At 42.0% G+C, this 17,492-nt stretch overlaps 1 protein-coding gene across 1 annotated transcript in view; it reads left to right on the top strand.

Annotated features, from left to right (window-relative positions):
- robo3 (roundabout, axon guidance receptor, homolog 3) overlaps positions 1-8,397 on the top strand; it is a gene marked incomplete at its 5' end in the record, with an annotated part of 163,473 nt that extends 155,076 nt beyond the window's left edge. The window contains 6 exons of the mRNA XM_083910290.1: positions 170-388; positions 1,152-1,354; positions 2,017-2,124; positions 2,486-2,662; positions 3,770-3,912; positions 8,018-8,397. Of these exons, the coding sequence (XP_083766416.1) occupies positions 170-388; positions 1,152-1,354; positions 2,017-2,124; positions 2,486-2,662; positions 3,770-3,912; positions 8,018-8,029 (862 nt within the window). The 3' untranslated portion in view covers positions 8,030-8,397. The remainder of the gene's footprint in view (positions 1-169; positions 389-1,151; positions 1,355-2,016; positions 2,125-2,485; positions 2,663-3,769; positions 3,913-8,017) is intronic.
- Between the last annotated feature and the right edge of the window lie 9,095 nt (positions 8,398-17,492).

Genomic DNA, 17,492 nt, shown 5'->3' with positions numbered 1-17,492 from the left:
GCACTGCCCTCGTGAAAGCTTAGCCTCCTGCCGTTTTGCCAAAGGCAAGGCTCTCTAACCACAGTCAAGCCTGAGAGAACGGCATTCATCTGTGTGCGAGCAAACTGTGGCCGTCCTCCATGATATTATTATCCATCAAGACGCATTTATTTTGTCTTTTCTTTCACAGCTCGGACGAGGAGTGGTGTCCTCCGCTTCCGGAGAGGACTTACCTGATGGAGGGCTGCGAGGACGGACCGTTGCCGCCGCGGAGGCACAACGCCTCGTCTCCCGCCACCTCCTACAGTCACCAGTCGACCGCCACGCTCACCCCGTCGCCCCACGAGGAGCCCCAAGCCCCCCATGACCTCCCCCGCCTCAACCAGCTTGATGGTCAGCAGCTGGCACGGTATGTGATATCTTTAAGTTTGGGGCCACTTAGAAATGTCCCTGTTTTTGAAGGAAAATCACTTTTTTTTCAATGAATATAACATTAAATTAATACACCTTATACATTGTTAATGCAAACGTCTGGTTTTAAATGGAATATGTACATAGGTGTATAGAGGCCCATTTCCGGCAACCATCTCTCCAGTGTTCTAATGGTACATTGTGTTTGCTAATCGCGTTAAAAGGCTATTGGATGATTAGAAAACCCTTGAAAACCCTTGTGCAATGATGTTAGCACAGCTGAAAACACAATAAAAATCATTATTTTTAATCGGGTCAATGTCTTGACTATATTGTATATTTGTTTTCCAACTCTTTTGATGAATAAAAGTGTGACTTTTAATGGAAAACACCAACAAATTGTATAGGTGATCCCAAACGTTTGAACGGTAGCCCATATTTGAAACGTCTTTAGAAACATACAGTAGAGAAAAAACGTCCTCTTACTGTTGCTGACACTGTAGCAGCAAATATTGATGTCATCACAACAGTTTCTTCAGGAACAACCAACCCGTGTCCTCTTTATTTATTCATGTTTACAGAAACAGCATAAATTCCTTATCATGTACCAGTTGGCCAGAAGAGAAAACGATCTAGTTGAATGAACAAATATCTCCACATCTTCCCTGTAACACACGCGCACACAGGCGCTCGCTCTGAAGCGGAGAGATTTCACTTCTGATTTGCGCTCTCCACTAACATGTTGCCCTTATTTCCCGTAGCAGAAGGTTACCGTGCGGTCCAGTGCCAGTCCCCCAGGCGCCAAGCCCGCTGCTGCTCACCCAGTCCAACCCCAACCTCTCCGGCCAACAGCATCACGGCTCATCAGAGGTTGGCACGCTGCAGTGCCAAAGTCCTGCCCATCGCTGCCTCCACGGCCAGGGGCCGACTCTGAATGAAGACTCCGGCAGAGCCACGACACCCGGTACTGTGACACAAACATTATATAATAATCTCTTTATCCACCAGTGAGTACATTTATATAGATATACATTAAATCTCTGCTGGACTTTAAAGTTGCATTATGCACCATTATGACCATAAAATCCTTCTAATATGTCACAGAGACTCAGGAATAATGTTCATATTACCACCTGAACTGAATATTTGCATTAAAATAAATATTTTGCAGACTGCAAATCGTCTACCAATCATTGCAGTCAGTAGAGTCTCAGCTGCCGAGCAACCACGAGTTGCCAGTTACGTCGTTACGTGAGCTGCAATGGCGGAGAAATCAAAACCTAAAAGACCTCAATATTTTGAATTTGAGTGTAGTAACCGTTTTTGGCCACATTCTTACATATGGCGCCTTTAACCCATAAATAAAAGAAGCTACGCCACATTAGAAGAAGAAAAACATGGCACAATCTCGGCCCGGTTCAGATCTGAGACTGAGTTTATGCTCTGCCAGCTTGAAGAATTGAATATTTTAAAGTTCATTGATATTAATACTAACACTAACAAGCTCACCTGGCACAGTGGACGCAGATTCAATAAATCGATTCCCTGCTCGTATACTGGGGTTCAAGGACAGCGCTCCAATCAAACGGTGCATGGAAACCGACTGTGTTTTTTCTTGTCATGCAGGGCACAGTCGCTCATCCCCGGCAGACGCGTGCACTCCTCCCAGTCAGAAATCGCGGGTGAAAAAAAAGGTGTCGAAGACGCCGGCGTACAGAAGAGACATACAAGGAGGTGAGTGGCTCCGAGAGTGGATTCAATGGATAATCTTCTCATTTCTGTCCTGTAATATTGACATTTATTTATTTTCCTAATTAAAAATAAGGCTTTTACTTTGCTGAACACCACTGCTGAATGTTAGTCTCATAAAATCATGTTCTTAGACTATTTACTGTACTGTATGTCAGTGTGAGTGATGAAAAGTGTGTAGTTAATAATGTAACACACTTTTACAGCGCCATCTGTGACTGAATATTGACTTAATATTTAAGACGTCGTCCCGATGATAAACATAATAATAGTTTAGAGCTTCCAAGCGCCATTAGGTTAAGCAGATAAACACATGCTTACAAATATCCACTGTCTGTATTTGCAGATTTGCCTCCTCCTCCGGAGCCGCCCCCAGACGAGGAGAGGTTGCAGGGTCCTCAGGGTTGCGTTACGGAGGCCTGCACTGTAGGGAACGGTGACCTGTCCTCACTGGAGAGGAGCGAATGCGGCAGCGGAAGCGGCAGCCACCAGCGGAAAGGCTCGGCACCAAGACACGCTGACAGTAAGACCCAGAATCTCCACTCTGAGCTGAAAGAGATTCGAGCGTGGGACAGATAACAGATGACAGGGATGAACCATTTTTCACAGAAATGTGGCAGCGGTCATTTGTAGCCTCTGCTGTATTTCCACACACACACAAGTTAGAGGCCAAAATGAAAAGAAATGATGGGTCAGGAAAAATCCACAAATCCTGCAGCCTGATGTCTCAGGAAGTTGCAGCTTTTGAAAAAACCTTCTCGCTCGGCTCCTTTTCGCACAGAGAGCAGTGAGAACTAATGTGTGTATCTTTAAATATGAACAGTGACTATTATTATGGTAATTTCACTTGCGCTGTTGCAGGAAGCCGGCGAATCAGCGTTTTTGTTGCCAGAGAGGAAAGAGTTGGAAAAACACCTGTACCATGTTTCCATCTTTTTGGCCTGTTTTTGGTCATTGAGACAAAAACTCAAAGAAATGTCGTTTTAAATATGTTATACTGTTCAAATTTCAAATTTAACACGCAAAATCTGTTGTTTGTGTACAATTACAGTGTTTTTGCAAAATGTGTTTCTGTAGTAAATTGGAAATAACTGCCAGATATTTACATTTATTATGGAACATTGGGCAAAAGCACTTACTCACAGGACGTTTTTTGGCCCTTTTATGGTTAAAATAAGCAAAAAACTGACATTTTGAGGCTTAGGGGTTAAAGCTTTAATATATACACATACTGATACTTGTTTCCTGACATTACGTTAGGCCATGAGTTGCATATTTCACCTTTAAACATACTGTCTCCACCAGATTTCCCCTAATTACCCTGCACCAGTATTGTATATCTGCTATCTTATATCTAATCTAAGATTTAGAGGTCAGTCTGATACTCTCACGACTAGGAATTCATTAAATTTGGAGGAACCAACCTGTAAATGCTTTACCGTTGAATACCGCACTTTTTTAATCTAATATTTATCCAGGTGCAACGCTATAAAGTACCGTTAAGACAAAATGGAACCAGTTTAAGATCAGCGAGCATCGCATGGTCAAACAAAGTGTTTTTTTACCCAAGAAGAACTTTCCCCAGAGCAGCTTTTAAACTCATTCCTCTCCTTTGCGCTTGCCTCTTCAGGTGAGGAGATGATGCTGTACGCTGGTAAAGCCTGTTACCTCTCCAGGAGCCAGATATCCGGCAACTGCTCGACCACAGGAAGCTCCTCGTCCAGAGGCTCCACAGGCTCTCGAGGCCTGAACTCGGCCAGGAAACACAACGAGGTTAGAGAACGCTGCGATGTAAATAAATTCCATCGTTTCACTGCTGTTTTATGAAGAAGAAGAAGAAAAAAACAATTATTCCTTGTTCACTTCAGGTGGTTTTAATAATTGATGGTGTTGAGATATTCATGAGCATGGGAACAAAGGCAGCTCCTCGGTCGGGTTCACGAGCTTTAGTTTTATCTACATATCATTACCTGCGCTCCATAAAACACACATAATCTGACACGGAAAGTATGTGCGCGGCGCATGCAAAAAGAGCTACGACAACACACACACACACACACACTGCGCTCTCAGGCGGATCGAACAGCGTATCCACGCCAAATGAGAAACTCGCCGGGTTTCACTCTGTCGTGCCGACGCTCGCCCGCAGAGTTGGACACGTCCCCGTGCATTAGAGCAGGTAGACGGAGATAGTAAGTGATGGAGAGCACGCGGGGTGGATTTATTGGTTAAGGGAAGGACAGAAAAGAAAGAGGTTAGCTGAGTCACTGTAGAAAATCTGTGAAGTGATTTTTCTGCAATAAAAGAAACAGGGTCAATAAAAAACATCAATTTATTTAATTAGTTTCTTTAACTAGTGTCCACTAATTAAGACGTGTAAATCTGCCAGATTTAGCTATTAAAGGTGATTTTCATCTGATTTAAATTAGGAATAAAAATGTGTGACTGCTTCATTATGTTCTCCGTCTCCTCTGCAGGATAATCAGGTCATTAGTAAACCAAAAAGGAACGTGCACGAAGATCTGATCTACAAACAGTCTCATTTAGCGTGTCCTTATTTAATTTAATTTACGAATTTGTATTATCACAAATGTCATTTGATTTTTTGTCCCTGGAGAATCTGAATTTAAATAATTAATATTCATCGTATGTATGGTCCAGCATGGACAACTTTTCTTACAACTGTACTGAGTGACACCCATGTTTAAAAATGTCCTTTTACAGCAGTAGAATAAGAAATAGACAATAATGAGTAATAAAATCCCCCCCAAAAAAAGAAATCATAACCTTACAACCAGCATATTAAATGTCAGAAATTGACCCAACTACCCAAAAATAAGTGTAAAAACCTCATGTAGGCTCACAACTCTTCCAGAATTGACAAAAATGCAAAATATTAAAAGTGCTGCACGAACACGCACTCAAAAGAAAAGCTTCTACTATCAGGCTCTGGCGAAGGAAAAAACTTTATTTGTTGTCTTTAACAAAGCAAGTAATCACTAATCAACTAAGAACATGCATTCTTTTATGTTGCCTTGTTTTTTACTGTGAATACACAAGTTTATAATTCGGTATATTTGAGATTGTTGCGTGTTGAATCACATCACAAACACAACAAAGACTCGACAAAGTTCCACATCGAGTTTAGCGACAGCGCTCACAGGACTCTGAAGGTCAGTCGCTTAACATCCATTACACAGACGTGGCTTTTACGAGACGCGTGCGGCCGCTCTCCTCTGTCGCCGCAGTTAAGTTTTAATGCAGCAGGCCGACGCGTCGTAAAAAAAAGTTCCTCCGTGTCCGGAGAAAGAGAAAGGATGATCCTGCCCCACAGGTCAGCCCCGCAGTGACCTCGGAGCACCGCTGACACGGGGAGCACAACGAAGGAACTTGTAAAAAGTGAATCTCAACACAGTGGTGCGTTGTATCTCGTGGCTCTCGGGGTCGCCCGCCCCCCCGTGGGGCAGTGAGAAACATCTCAAAACTGCCCCCGGCTGACCCTCGCTAGCCTTTTCACGCCTTGTCGGAGACATGAAAGCACAAGCTCTGTCATTATAAAGATAGTGGTGTTTCCACAGGAAGCCTGGCTATCACGTTACACCCCCCCCCCCCCACCACCACCATCACCACCACCACCTCTCCACCCCAACTGCCTTCCTGTGGTGCTGTGTTGCTGCCTGCTATCTTTGCCCTTTGACCCAGGCCGGTCAGTCCAGGACAGATGTGCTTTGTGTTCACATCTCTACACAAAGACATGTTAAAACTGTAGTTCTGAACCACTCTTTGTTGTAGGAGTCCACACTCTGCTTTTCAGTATAGTGGTGTTTGTTTTATGTCAAGCTTTATGTCGGCTGCAAGCAGGTTCGAATTTGACTGAAAACACAATGAAGCGTCCACGAAAACAACACTTTGTCGGATTCCCGCCGCTAGTTTAATTCTCGTTAGTCATACTAGCTCGCTGTGCCATGCATCTATTGTTATACTTTATGTATTGATTAACTATTGATATTTTATTCCAAAAGTCGTCAAAAAATTAAACGGAAACGCATTTAATACAGCCCGGGAGTGGATTTAAAAGAGTGCCCGCCCGTATGCGACGTTCCTTGAAGTACAGCGAATGCACCCGCAAAGAAGTAGGGATCATCTGATTGGTCAACACCAGCCGGCCTTCTATTGGTTGACAGCGTCGAAATCCTTGAGCACAAGTTTCCTGAGCGCAAGAAGAATAGTTAGAGCTTGAGCGCAGGAAATCCACGCGAGCACCAATATAGCCGAGTGCTAGCTTGAGTGCGAGCAGAGCAAATTTTGAGAGACAATATCACGAAATCTGAACGTGAAATCACTAAATAATGCTCTCAAATCAATATAATATATGCTCTTGAATAAAGATAGGAATTAACCCGCAAACACAGTATGTGCATCGTCTGGTCTGATAGTTTTGCTTCACAGAGCAGAGAGTTTTCAGATAAATCGTAAAAAATGGTCTGTATTCATACAGCACTTTTCTTGTCTCGATGACCGCTCTCGGAGCTGCTTTAACCTTCAGTTTTTTTGCCATTCACTCACTCATTCATTCATTCAGCACATTTTTCATCTACATCACACACTTCTTTTTTCACCTCCCTGTCTGTGGACAAGGACACGTCGACTGTAGACGAGCGGAGCTGCGAATAAAAAGCCAGAACTCTTAAGGTGAAAAAACGACGAGCTGTTACATCATAACCTTTCAAGCAGACACAAAAAACACCGAAACAAACAAACGGGAGGATTTGATCATTTTTCAGGACCAAAGTAAAAAACGTGGAACATATTAGTCTCCTTAGATCATGTCATGTCTTCATCCTGACTTAGTTTTTTTCTCTCTTCACGCTGTTTGTACTTGTGCTTTTGAGTCGACTGCACATATCTGACTGTTGTAGAAGAAGAAAACGACGCTTCTAAAGTGTTTCTGAAAAGCGCCGTAACTCGAGGCGCCGTCACAAATGATCAACCGAGCTTCCTGCTCGCACAGAGGGGCGTCCTGTGAAATCTGTTTAAATATATTCTACCTGAAAGAACACTGCATATTCAGATTGTGTGCATCTGTTTGTCTTTCTTTAAATTTATTATTACAGGCTTTCGTTACGAATTCCGTACACGCTTTAAGTGTAGGAGTAACATCTGTGTGTGGCAGCAGCTGAATTTTAACCTAGTCTTAGCGAGGCGTGACAGTTTACTACACATGAATCTTTGTTTGCAAGTTGAATAATTCAGAGTTTAGTATATTCAGAGTATAACTTTATTTCTTTTTTTTACAAGTTTCTATTTCACTACAATACGTTTGTTGTCGTGTGCTCCTCGTCTCCCACGGAGTGAATTTCCCCAGCTTGGGATCATTAAATTGTATTTTATCTTAAAAAATCCTGTATATTTCAGCACACAGAATACAGCAGGTTCGGGTTTGTGGATTCCCATCGAAAACAGATGTCAAGATGCAGTGTGGGAAACACAAATAAAATCCCAGAGATCACATATCTTTAGGAAATAGGAACGACGAGGATGGTAAAAGTGACCCACGGTGATACCAAACCATGGCGTGTGTCGGTCAGATTACTGGTTTACTATCTCTCTGGAGGTCACATTTGGCCTCAGTGCTGTAAAAAATCAATAATCAGCCGGATTAACGGTTCAGAGAGTGAGAGATTTAATCCCGGGAGAAGCCGTAAAAAAAGTCCCCCGTCCTTCAGAGTCCAGCCGAGTGACACAGTCATGAAAACGTCAGTGTCGCGTAATAATAATAATAATAATAATAATAATAATAATATATCTGCTTTGATTGATATCCTATTGTTTGAAATGTAATTTGAGATTAACGTGTTTTCTTTTTTCCCCGCGCCAGGAAATGAGATAAGGACACCAGCGTTACCGTCGTTACCTTCATCATCCACCATCCTCTCCAAGAGTTGAGGACGGTGTCAGGAGACCAGACTCTGTCACTGCTGTGAAAGAAGAAGGAAATAATAATTAGAAAAAAAAAAAAAGTGGACTTTCCCATCTCGTTTGTTCTCTATTACCATGATTATTTATGAGCTATCCACTCTTCGTTTCCTCTCCCTGGATTTTGTAAATACCTGTGTCTGTGCTGTTCTTTTGTGAGCTCTGGATACAGGGGAAAGAGACATATATTGTATTTATGAGGATTAAAATAACAAAAAAACAAACAAAAAAATCAACATGTGTACAACAACAACAACAACAAAAACAACTGTTATTACAAAATGTCTTCTTGAATGTGCCAACTTTTTTTTTTTTTTTTGTCGAGATGTATACGTTTTATTTTGAAAAGCATTACCTACTGTTGCACTCTCTTGTTGTCATGGCAACAACAACAACAAAATATGAAGCACAAAGCGCTGGGGTTTGGCTGGGGGGTTTTTGGGGGGGAAAAGCCAAAAAAAAAAAAAAAAACGAGCAGGATCTCGGGTCTTGAAAAAAGGACGAAGCTGGGACGCCCCTGCTTCCTACGTTGTCCGCTACGAATGTCAAACTTTTCTATGTTTCCTTCTGTTTCTCCGCAGCAGCAAACTGTCCCAGTGTGCCGGCTGGCAGACACACACACACACACACACACACACACACATGTACACAAACACACACAGGCTTTATGAAAGTTTGATTGTAACCCCTCCCGCTCCTCTCTCCACCTCGATTCATCTGAGGGACTGTTTAGTGCAGTCGTGGGAAGAAATTTGCATATACTCCTTCCAAAAGAAACAAAAAAAAATATGTATGTGGGCTGACTTTTTTGTACTCTTGTTGTTTTGTAAATGTACATTAAAAATACATTTGCTGAGCCGAGCCTCTGTGTGTTTTTGTGGAGCAGATTTCAGGAAGCGTGGGCTAGTGTGTTCTCTCTTTAATGTCCGATATTTATGCGTCCATCTGTCCACCCGAATCTCGCTCGTTTTTTTTTGTAGTCAAGGTCGCTTTGACCATGCATGCAAACCTTTTTATTCCTTGTAAAAGTGTTGCCTTAAAAGGAAAAGTTGTTTTTTTTTGGAGTTGCGTATCTATCATTTCCACATGACAAATCTCAGATTGTCTCTGTGACATAATCTGCATGGATGAAAGCCCATCACCTCCAGCTAAACCTCTCCAAAACTCAACTGCTGGTCTTCCCAGCCAAGCCGACGTTACATCATAACATCCACTCCCTATCTCTGGCTCCCTCCAAGAGAGCAAGAAACTTGGGTGTCAAGATTGATCTTTACTGATCATGTTGCCTCTGTTGCACGATCAGATATAAGAAAAATAATTTATGACAGAAGATGTCAAAAGCTGTCTGTCAGACCTACCTCTTCTCAACATTGCTTGGTGTGCCACAGGGTTCAGTCTTGGGCCCACTCTGCACAAACAATAGACGACAGTATCATCTTGGGCCCACTCTATTTACTATCTATTTTAGTGGTCTTTCTTCCAGCCTTCTCAACATTGCTTGGTGTGCCACATGGTTCAGTCTTGGGCCCACTCTACTTACTATTTTAGTTCTTTTTCTTCCAGCCTTCTCAACATTGCTTGGTGTTCCACAGGGTTCAGTCTTGGGCCCACTCTACTTACTATTTTAGTTCTTTTTCTTCCAGCCTTCTCAACATTGCTTGGTGTTCCACAGGGTTCAGTCTTGGGCCCACTCTACTTACTATTTTAGTTCTTTTTCTTCCAGCCTTCTCAACATTGCTTGGTGTTCCACAGGGTTCAGTCTTGGGCCCACTCTACTTACTATTTTAGTTCTTTTTCTTCCAGCCTTCTCAACATTGCTTGGTGTTCCACATGGTTCAGTCTTGGGCCCACTCTACTTACTATCTAATTTAGTGGTCTTTCTTCCAGCCTTGTCAACATTGTTAAAGGTGTGCTACAGGGTTCAGTCTTGGGCCCACTCTACTTACTATTTTAGTTCTTTTTCTTCCAGCCTTCTCAACATTGCTTGGTGTTCCACAGGGTTCAGTCTTGGGCCCACTCTACTTACTATTTTAGTTCTTTTTCTTCCAGCCTTCTCAACATTGCTTGGTGTTCCACAGGGTTCAGTCTTGGGCCCACTCTACTTACTATTTTAGTTCTTTTTCTTCCAGCCTTCTCAACATTGCTTGGTGTTCCACATGGTTCAGTCTTGGGCCCACTCTACTTACTATCTAATTTAGTGGTCTTTCTTCCAGCCTTGTCAACATTGTTAAAGGTGTGCTACAGGGTTCAGTCTTGGGCCCACTCTACTTACTATTTTAGTTCTTTTTCTTCCAGCCTTCTCAACATTGCTTGGTGTTCCACAGGGTTCAGTCTTGGGCCCACTCTACTTACTATTTTAGTTCTTTTTCTTCCAGCCTTCTCAACATTGCTTGGTGTTCCACAGGGTTCAGTCTTGGGCCCACTCTACTTACTATTTTAGTTATTTTTCTTCCAGCCTTCTCAACATTGCTTGGTGTTCCACAGGGTTCAGTCTTGGGCCCACTCTACTTACTATTTTAGTGGGTTTTCTTCCAGCCTTCTCAACATTGCTAAAGGTGTGCCACATGGTTCAGTCTTGGGCCCACTCTACTTACTATCTAATTTAGTGGTCTTTCTTCCAGCCTTCTCAACATTGCTAAAGGTGTGCCACAGGGTTCAGTCTTGGGCCCACTCTACTTACTATTTTAGTGTTTTTTCCAGCATTCTCAACATTGCTGGGTGTGCCACATGGTTCAGTCTTGGGCCCACTCTATTTACTATCTAATTTAGTGGTCTTTCTTCCAGCTTTCTCAACATTGCTTGGTGTGCCACAGGGTTCAGTCTTGGGCCCACTCTACTTTCTATCTATTTTAGTTGTCTTTCTTCCATCCTTCTCAGTATTGTTTGGTGTTCCACAGGGTTCAGTCTTGGGCCCACTCTACTTACTATTTTAGTGGGTTTTCTTCCAGCCTTCTCAACATTGCTAAAGGTGTGCCACAGGGTCCAGTATTGGGCCCACTCTACTTTCTATCTATTTTAGTACTTTTTCTTCCAGCCTTCTCAACATTGCTAAAGGTGTGCCACAGGGTTCAGTCTTGGGCCCACTCTACTTACTATTTTAGTGGTTTTTCTTCCAGCCTTCTCAACTTTGGTTGGTGTTCCACAGGGTTCAGTCTTGGGCCCACTCTACTTATTATTTTAGTGGGTTTTCTTCCAGCCTTCTCAACATTGCTAAAGGTGTGCCACATGGTTCAGTCTTGGGCCCACTCAACTTACTATTTTAGTGTTTTTTCCAGCATTCTCAACATTGCTGGGTGTGCCGCATGGTTCAGTCTTGGGCCCACTCTACTTTCTATCTATTTTAGTGGTCTTTCTTCCACCCTTCTCAACATTGTTTGGTGTGCCACAGGGTTCAGTCTTGGGCCCACTCTATTTACTATCTATGTCAATACAATAGTGTGGGTCTAAATACAAATCAATGGGTACATCTTTATGCAGATGATACTGTCGTCTATTGTTTGTGCAAGAATCTTTGAGCTTGTATTTGATTATCTGCAGACAGCGTTTGACATCCTTCAGTCTCAACTGTACCCCCTTAGACTCATGCTTAATGTTGACAAGATGACCAACTAAGATGATTTCTGGAAAAGAAAGGTGCCAGCTGTTTTGACTTTTGAGTCTCAGAATACCCCTATTGGCATCACACTTGATGAAAGCCTTTCTTTTAGACCCCACGCAGAATGCCTCTGCTCAACCTCTCCTCTTGTTGGATGCCGTCTATCATGGGGTGCTAAGAGTGCTTCATGGGCCTGCTCCTACCAACTTAAATGCGCTCATAAAGGCTTATGCTCCCCTTGGACTACTCCGTTCATATGAAAGGATTGTTGTTTGGCGGTGCCAACACCCCGTACAAGACAATCCAGACTCTTTTTGTGTGTCCTTCCACGCTGGTGGACTGATCTACCAAGGGCTACCAGAACAGGGGCGTATCTTCTAGAAGCTCTTGAAGACCCAGCTCTTCCAAGAGCATCTTTTGTCCCTGCATGATCTCCTTCTGCGCGCTTACATTTTGTCAGTCCACTGTTCCTATCTAGCGGATTTCTTTCCAAGACTTTCTTCTATTTCGCTTGTTTCTCTTTTGTGAGTCGCTTAGATAAAAGCATCTGCTAAAAGCTTAAATGTATTGTGCTGTGTGAGTTGGACAAAGTTGGTGTTTTTAGCTCGCATGGACACAGGAAGTTGCTGATCTACAACTGCTTTATTATCATAGGTTTGTGTCACTTGGGTCAATCTGAACTAAGGATTTTAAGGATTACATTTTTACAACAGGGTTTAAACTAACTGGATAGACACTACTGAAATAGCAATAACGATGATAACTAGATTAAATATTCATGCAAAGTGCAAACCACCCACACTTATGAAACACAACTAGAAAGTGCTTCAAAAACACATACCTCTGCAAACAGTAATATCCAGACCTGTGCCAACTCTTACCTACATTGTTATTAGCAGCATTTTTCTTCTTGAAAGTGATGAAAAATATCCTATCTTGGATATTTTTGGATGTTACTTTTGGAAGTTTTTGTTTGTTTGTCTGTCAGTTGGATCAGTTTTATCGTGTAAATGGTTCTTTGCTTGGGCCAATAAAACTGGTTCCATGCTTTTCTGCATAATCCTGCAAACACAAACACAGATTGACAAACTACCACACAAACACGCACCAAAAATACCCCCTCCCCAAAACCTTGGCAGAGGTAAAAAAAAACAAAAACTGAACAGATGACAAAAAAAGGAGCTTGCTCTGTGCGAGTAGAGAAAATTTGCAGGATGACAACCATTACGCCATGAGTGGATCTGGGTGACATCAGGCCAATCTGCCAAAGAGATCAGAGAAGACCTGAGCCACATGGACTCCTGGTCCACCGCCGAGACCTGGACAAGGGACAGACCGCACAGCGTCTGAGGCCAAACACAGACGAAGAGGAGACAAGAACATCGTTCACGCGTTGTTGTTGTTAGTCTTGTTCATCTCCTCGGAAACAGTGCCGCGGAGGATAGTAAACACGCACAAAGAGGGACTCGCTGTGCTGAAACAGATTCTGCTCAGCTGAACTTTGACAAAGAGTGGATTTGTGCCGCATGGCTCACCGCTGGAGAGATCATTGTGTCCGCGTAGAAATACACATTCGATGCTATAACACTGTAATTATCAACCGGTTTAACATGTGTTATGGTGCAGAGCAAACGGTTACTAGACTAGAAATAGGCTTCATGCTGTGTTACCAACATATGAAATGACTTTTTTTCAGAACTGTGTGGACACACAAATCCAAATTGTCAAATCAGATTTTTCATGTTTTCACTTTAGTAAGAGGGTGGATTGAATTGGATTTAATTGGGATTAAAAGTGGTTAAAAGCTGGTTATGTGAATGCATTCTTGGTCAGGTCACTCTTGGAAAAGAGATTTTATTCAGCCTTTTTTCTACCTGGTTAAGTAAATATCAAGGTCTCTCTCAGTGTTCCTTTGTGTCAATAGATGACATTTCGACATTGGTTTGTCGTCAAAAGATTAAATTATTTCTTCACTGGGTCAAAACCTACATATCCAGAATGGTTTTTTTTAAATATTTAATCAGACAAATGCAGCCAAAATCAAGTTCTAAAGTTAAAAAATGTCATATTTGAGCAGTTTTGCCTGTTTCTCATGTGATTGCATGGTGCAGCTCTGGAACCTTCCAACCTCCTGATCAGGACACTTGCGTGCAATCATCTCATCGTCTACACCTGATCTCCACAGGATATAAACTCATGACTCTGCCACGCCGTCTCAGTCAGTTGTGTCTCTGCGTCCTTGATCTCTGGTCTTGCTCTGGGTTATATTCTCACTTGTAGAGAAAGATCTAAAAAAAAAAAAAGGGGGATTAATCGTGTTTCTGCTGCTCTCCTTTTGAAGACTTTAATGAACACCGATTTTTTTTTGATTTGTCGTCTTGCCTTCTGTGTTATCATCCATGGGTCCTGGCTTCTGGGTTAGATCGTATAAAGAGAAAGGGGAAAATACAATGAAAGCAGATTAAGTTACAAAAAAAAAAAGCAATTTCTATAAAGGCTTCTTAGTGCAGTGGTGTTTGGATCTCATGTCACTTCCAAACAAACACAAAGAAGTGTTTCAGAAGTGTATTCTATGACACAAAAAAACCCCAGTCAGCATTTTTTATGAAATAAATACTTTTTACCACCACCCGCCCCTGCACTGCTGGTGTATACACACAAACGCGCCTGTCAGTCTATTTCTCAGGTTGAACTGAAGCAGATTGACATAAAATCACATAAAAATGATGCACTGCAGCTTTTTTAAAAAGTGAAAATGTGACAATTTGAAGGATTTAAGTGTTTATATAGAATAATATTTTCATAAAAAAACTGTTAATACGACAGTATTGATGAAGAAAGAAGCTGCAGGAAGACGTACCTGTGGTGTGGGAGAAGTTAAAAGATGAAGATGAATGAAGTCCAACTCATTTCACTGGCACACACTCAAATTCAGATTATCCTAATGACATTTGAAGCTCAGCGTGACGTGTCTCTCTGTTATACGGCAGAATGACTCGTTCCTTTTTGTTCCCTACGATTCTCTAATGAACACTTACTGCAAATAACATAGTCGAGGCTGGTTATCAAGGGTTTTTTTAGGTTTCATCCGGAACCGAAAGCCTTAAATGTCAGCACCTGTACTTGTGAAACACTTTGGAACCTTTATCAATTATCACAGCCAAACAAGCATCACACGTCTCCTGAGAGGTTAATTTGACACTCTAAACTGACTTGTCAGTCATTTTATGTTTTGTTTTATAAATCTCTGTTGTGGTGTGTTTCTTTGTTGGCTTTTATTGGACATGACAGATGCGACAGGACTCTGCACAAAGAAGACCTCAGACTGAGGGATGCAACTTTATTGTCAACCACTTTGTCACACAGTTTTTTTTGAAAGTGTGCTACACACTGCCACAGTGGATGAACTGAGCATATTTACCCCCTACTCATCTCCCCATATTGTGGCTGGGGTCAATATAAGAGCAGGGGTCTCGAACTCAAATGACCTGGGGGGGCCACTGAGTGTCCAATCAAGAGAATTGAGAAAAAAGACATTGAAATAATGATATTTTGCATAATTTCAAAATAAAAGTGTTTGTTTTGATTTGGAATAATAAATTGTTCACAATGTAAAGCTATTTAGGGGCCACACGGTTGCAGACCCCTTGTTCGCGACGTGTCTTTTCTCTGGGTTTCCTCCATACAGTCCAAAAACATGCAATATGGGGATAAGACGCTCTCAACTGACCTTAGGTGTGAATGTGAGAGTTGATGGCTGTTTTGTCTCTATGTGTCCCTGTGATGGACTGGTGACCTGTCCCCACCTATCGCACTATGTCAGCTGAGATTTGCACGGCGCCCCCTGCGACCTTCATGTGGAGGATAAAGCGGTAGAAGATGGATGGATAAACATAATTATGGTGCAAAATGAATCCACAAACCAAAAAAAACTTCTGATTTAGAGCGTCCTATTAACAATGGGGTACCCATGCTCGTACTGGCAACCCTTCGCTCGCCACTACTAATATTCCTGTGAAAACATTGAAACTCAATGGAGGCTGAAAACTGTGTACCCTTGGGCATAAGTGCAAACTTCAACAAAACTCCTCCAGCAAACACTTTGAGAGTCAGACCTAAAACACACACACACACAGAGACACACACACACAGTCGTCTTTGCCTCTCTTTCCCCTAATGCTTCATCCCTCCACCAGCTTCACAGCACGGTGCGCCCGGGTGACTGTTGTACGCGCCGAGGAGCATGAAATTGCCGAGGTCTGTCCTCTAAGAGTGTAACAACACACACTCTGAACACACACTCTCTCCCCCCCACTGTCCACCTGAGTCGAGGTGAGCGTTCCCCCGCAGTGCTCGACTGATGCTCGCTGCATCTCGCCTCACACACACACAGACACAGACATGAATGGATGCTCCAGGGTGAAGTTCTTCTATCAGTGTGTGTGTGTGTGTGTGATCAGCTCTGAGAGACATGAAGAAAGAAAGAAAAAGGTCCTGCAGACACAGACAGTGGAAGCAGCAGAAACACATGAAACACACAACAACAAACCATGTCCATGTGTGCATATAAATGTTTGATTTCTTTTTAAGGTCTGATACCAGACACAGGTACAAGGAAAACATTTTCTAATTAAACCCCCCCCCCCCCAAAAAAACCCATCAATACTTCAAGAGATCAACTAAAAATAGACTTATTTATTTCTGTTGTGTTTTTATGAGTTAGAGATGAGGGATGAGATTTCATTTCATGCTATAATTTTGAGATTTGGATTAAATTCAATAACGCAGAGAGAGAATATAGTGTTTTGTGTGTTGCACAGTGATTTTCAGATGTGATGTCAAAGAGCAGCAGTGAAGAATGCAGCAGCTGGAGGTTTTCATTTCATCTGAGGGAGGAAAAAAAATGTGTATAAAAGCACAGGGTCACTGTGGCTATTTCATTACCTTGTTTCGTGAAATGTTCGTGTTCCATTCAAACCATTAGACAATAAATCCAAATCCAGATGATCGATACAGATGTAGTGCATAATTCCCTTTTAAACAGCCCATATAACAGAAATCTTATGGATCACTCGTTATAATGTGCGATAAATGTAATGGGTACTAAATATTGCAAGGTATTTATGTGCTTTGTAGATGCATCCTAAGGCCTTTTAATAATGATAATAAACTTTATTGTAAAGCACCTTTTCATACAAGCGTTGCAGCTCAAAGTGCTTCACAATAAAAGGTAAATAAGCCTCTTTTAACTTTGTGAAGTGGTTAAAACCTCTGTTTTAACTTTAAAAAAAACTAGTTGAAGGCTATAGAGTAAAAAGACAAGTTTTAAGTCTCCTTTTGAAAATATCTATGTAGAATAACATCTTTTTAAGAGAATGAATCATGAGAAATCATCTCAGAAGTTGGTTTCTAGAGGTCTGCCTTTGTACACAATCAGAATAATAGCATTTTTTAAATAAGACAATGTTATGTCCCATTTCATGTAAATAATGTTACACAATGAGGTATTTTGTCTCCCATGTATGTGGATGACTTGCATGAAAACAACAAAACTCTTGTTTGCAGGTGGCATTTAAAATAATAATGAACATAGATGTTGCGTGTGGCCATGACTCACTCACTCACTCACTCACTCACTCACTCACTCAGACAGTCCTTTAATTGTTGCATGTTCTTTCTCTCCTCATCAGGCTGACACACCTGCAGCAGATCCACAATCATTGCCACCCAGTTACCAGCCTGCTATATAAGCCAGCAGCTCAGTTTCTCACGAGGCTCAGAC

Source organism: Microchirus variegatus (assembly GCF_963457635.1).
Source record: "Microchirus variegatus genome assembly, chromosome: 2".
Classification (NCBI taxonomy): Eukaryota; Metazoa; Chordata; class Actinopteri; order Pleuronectiformes; family Soleidae; genus Microchirus; species Microchirus variegatus.
This window is presented reverse-complemented; position numbering and strand designations above follow the sequence as displayed.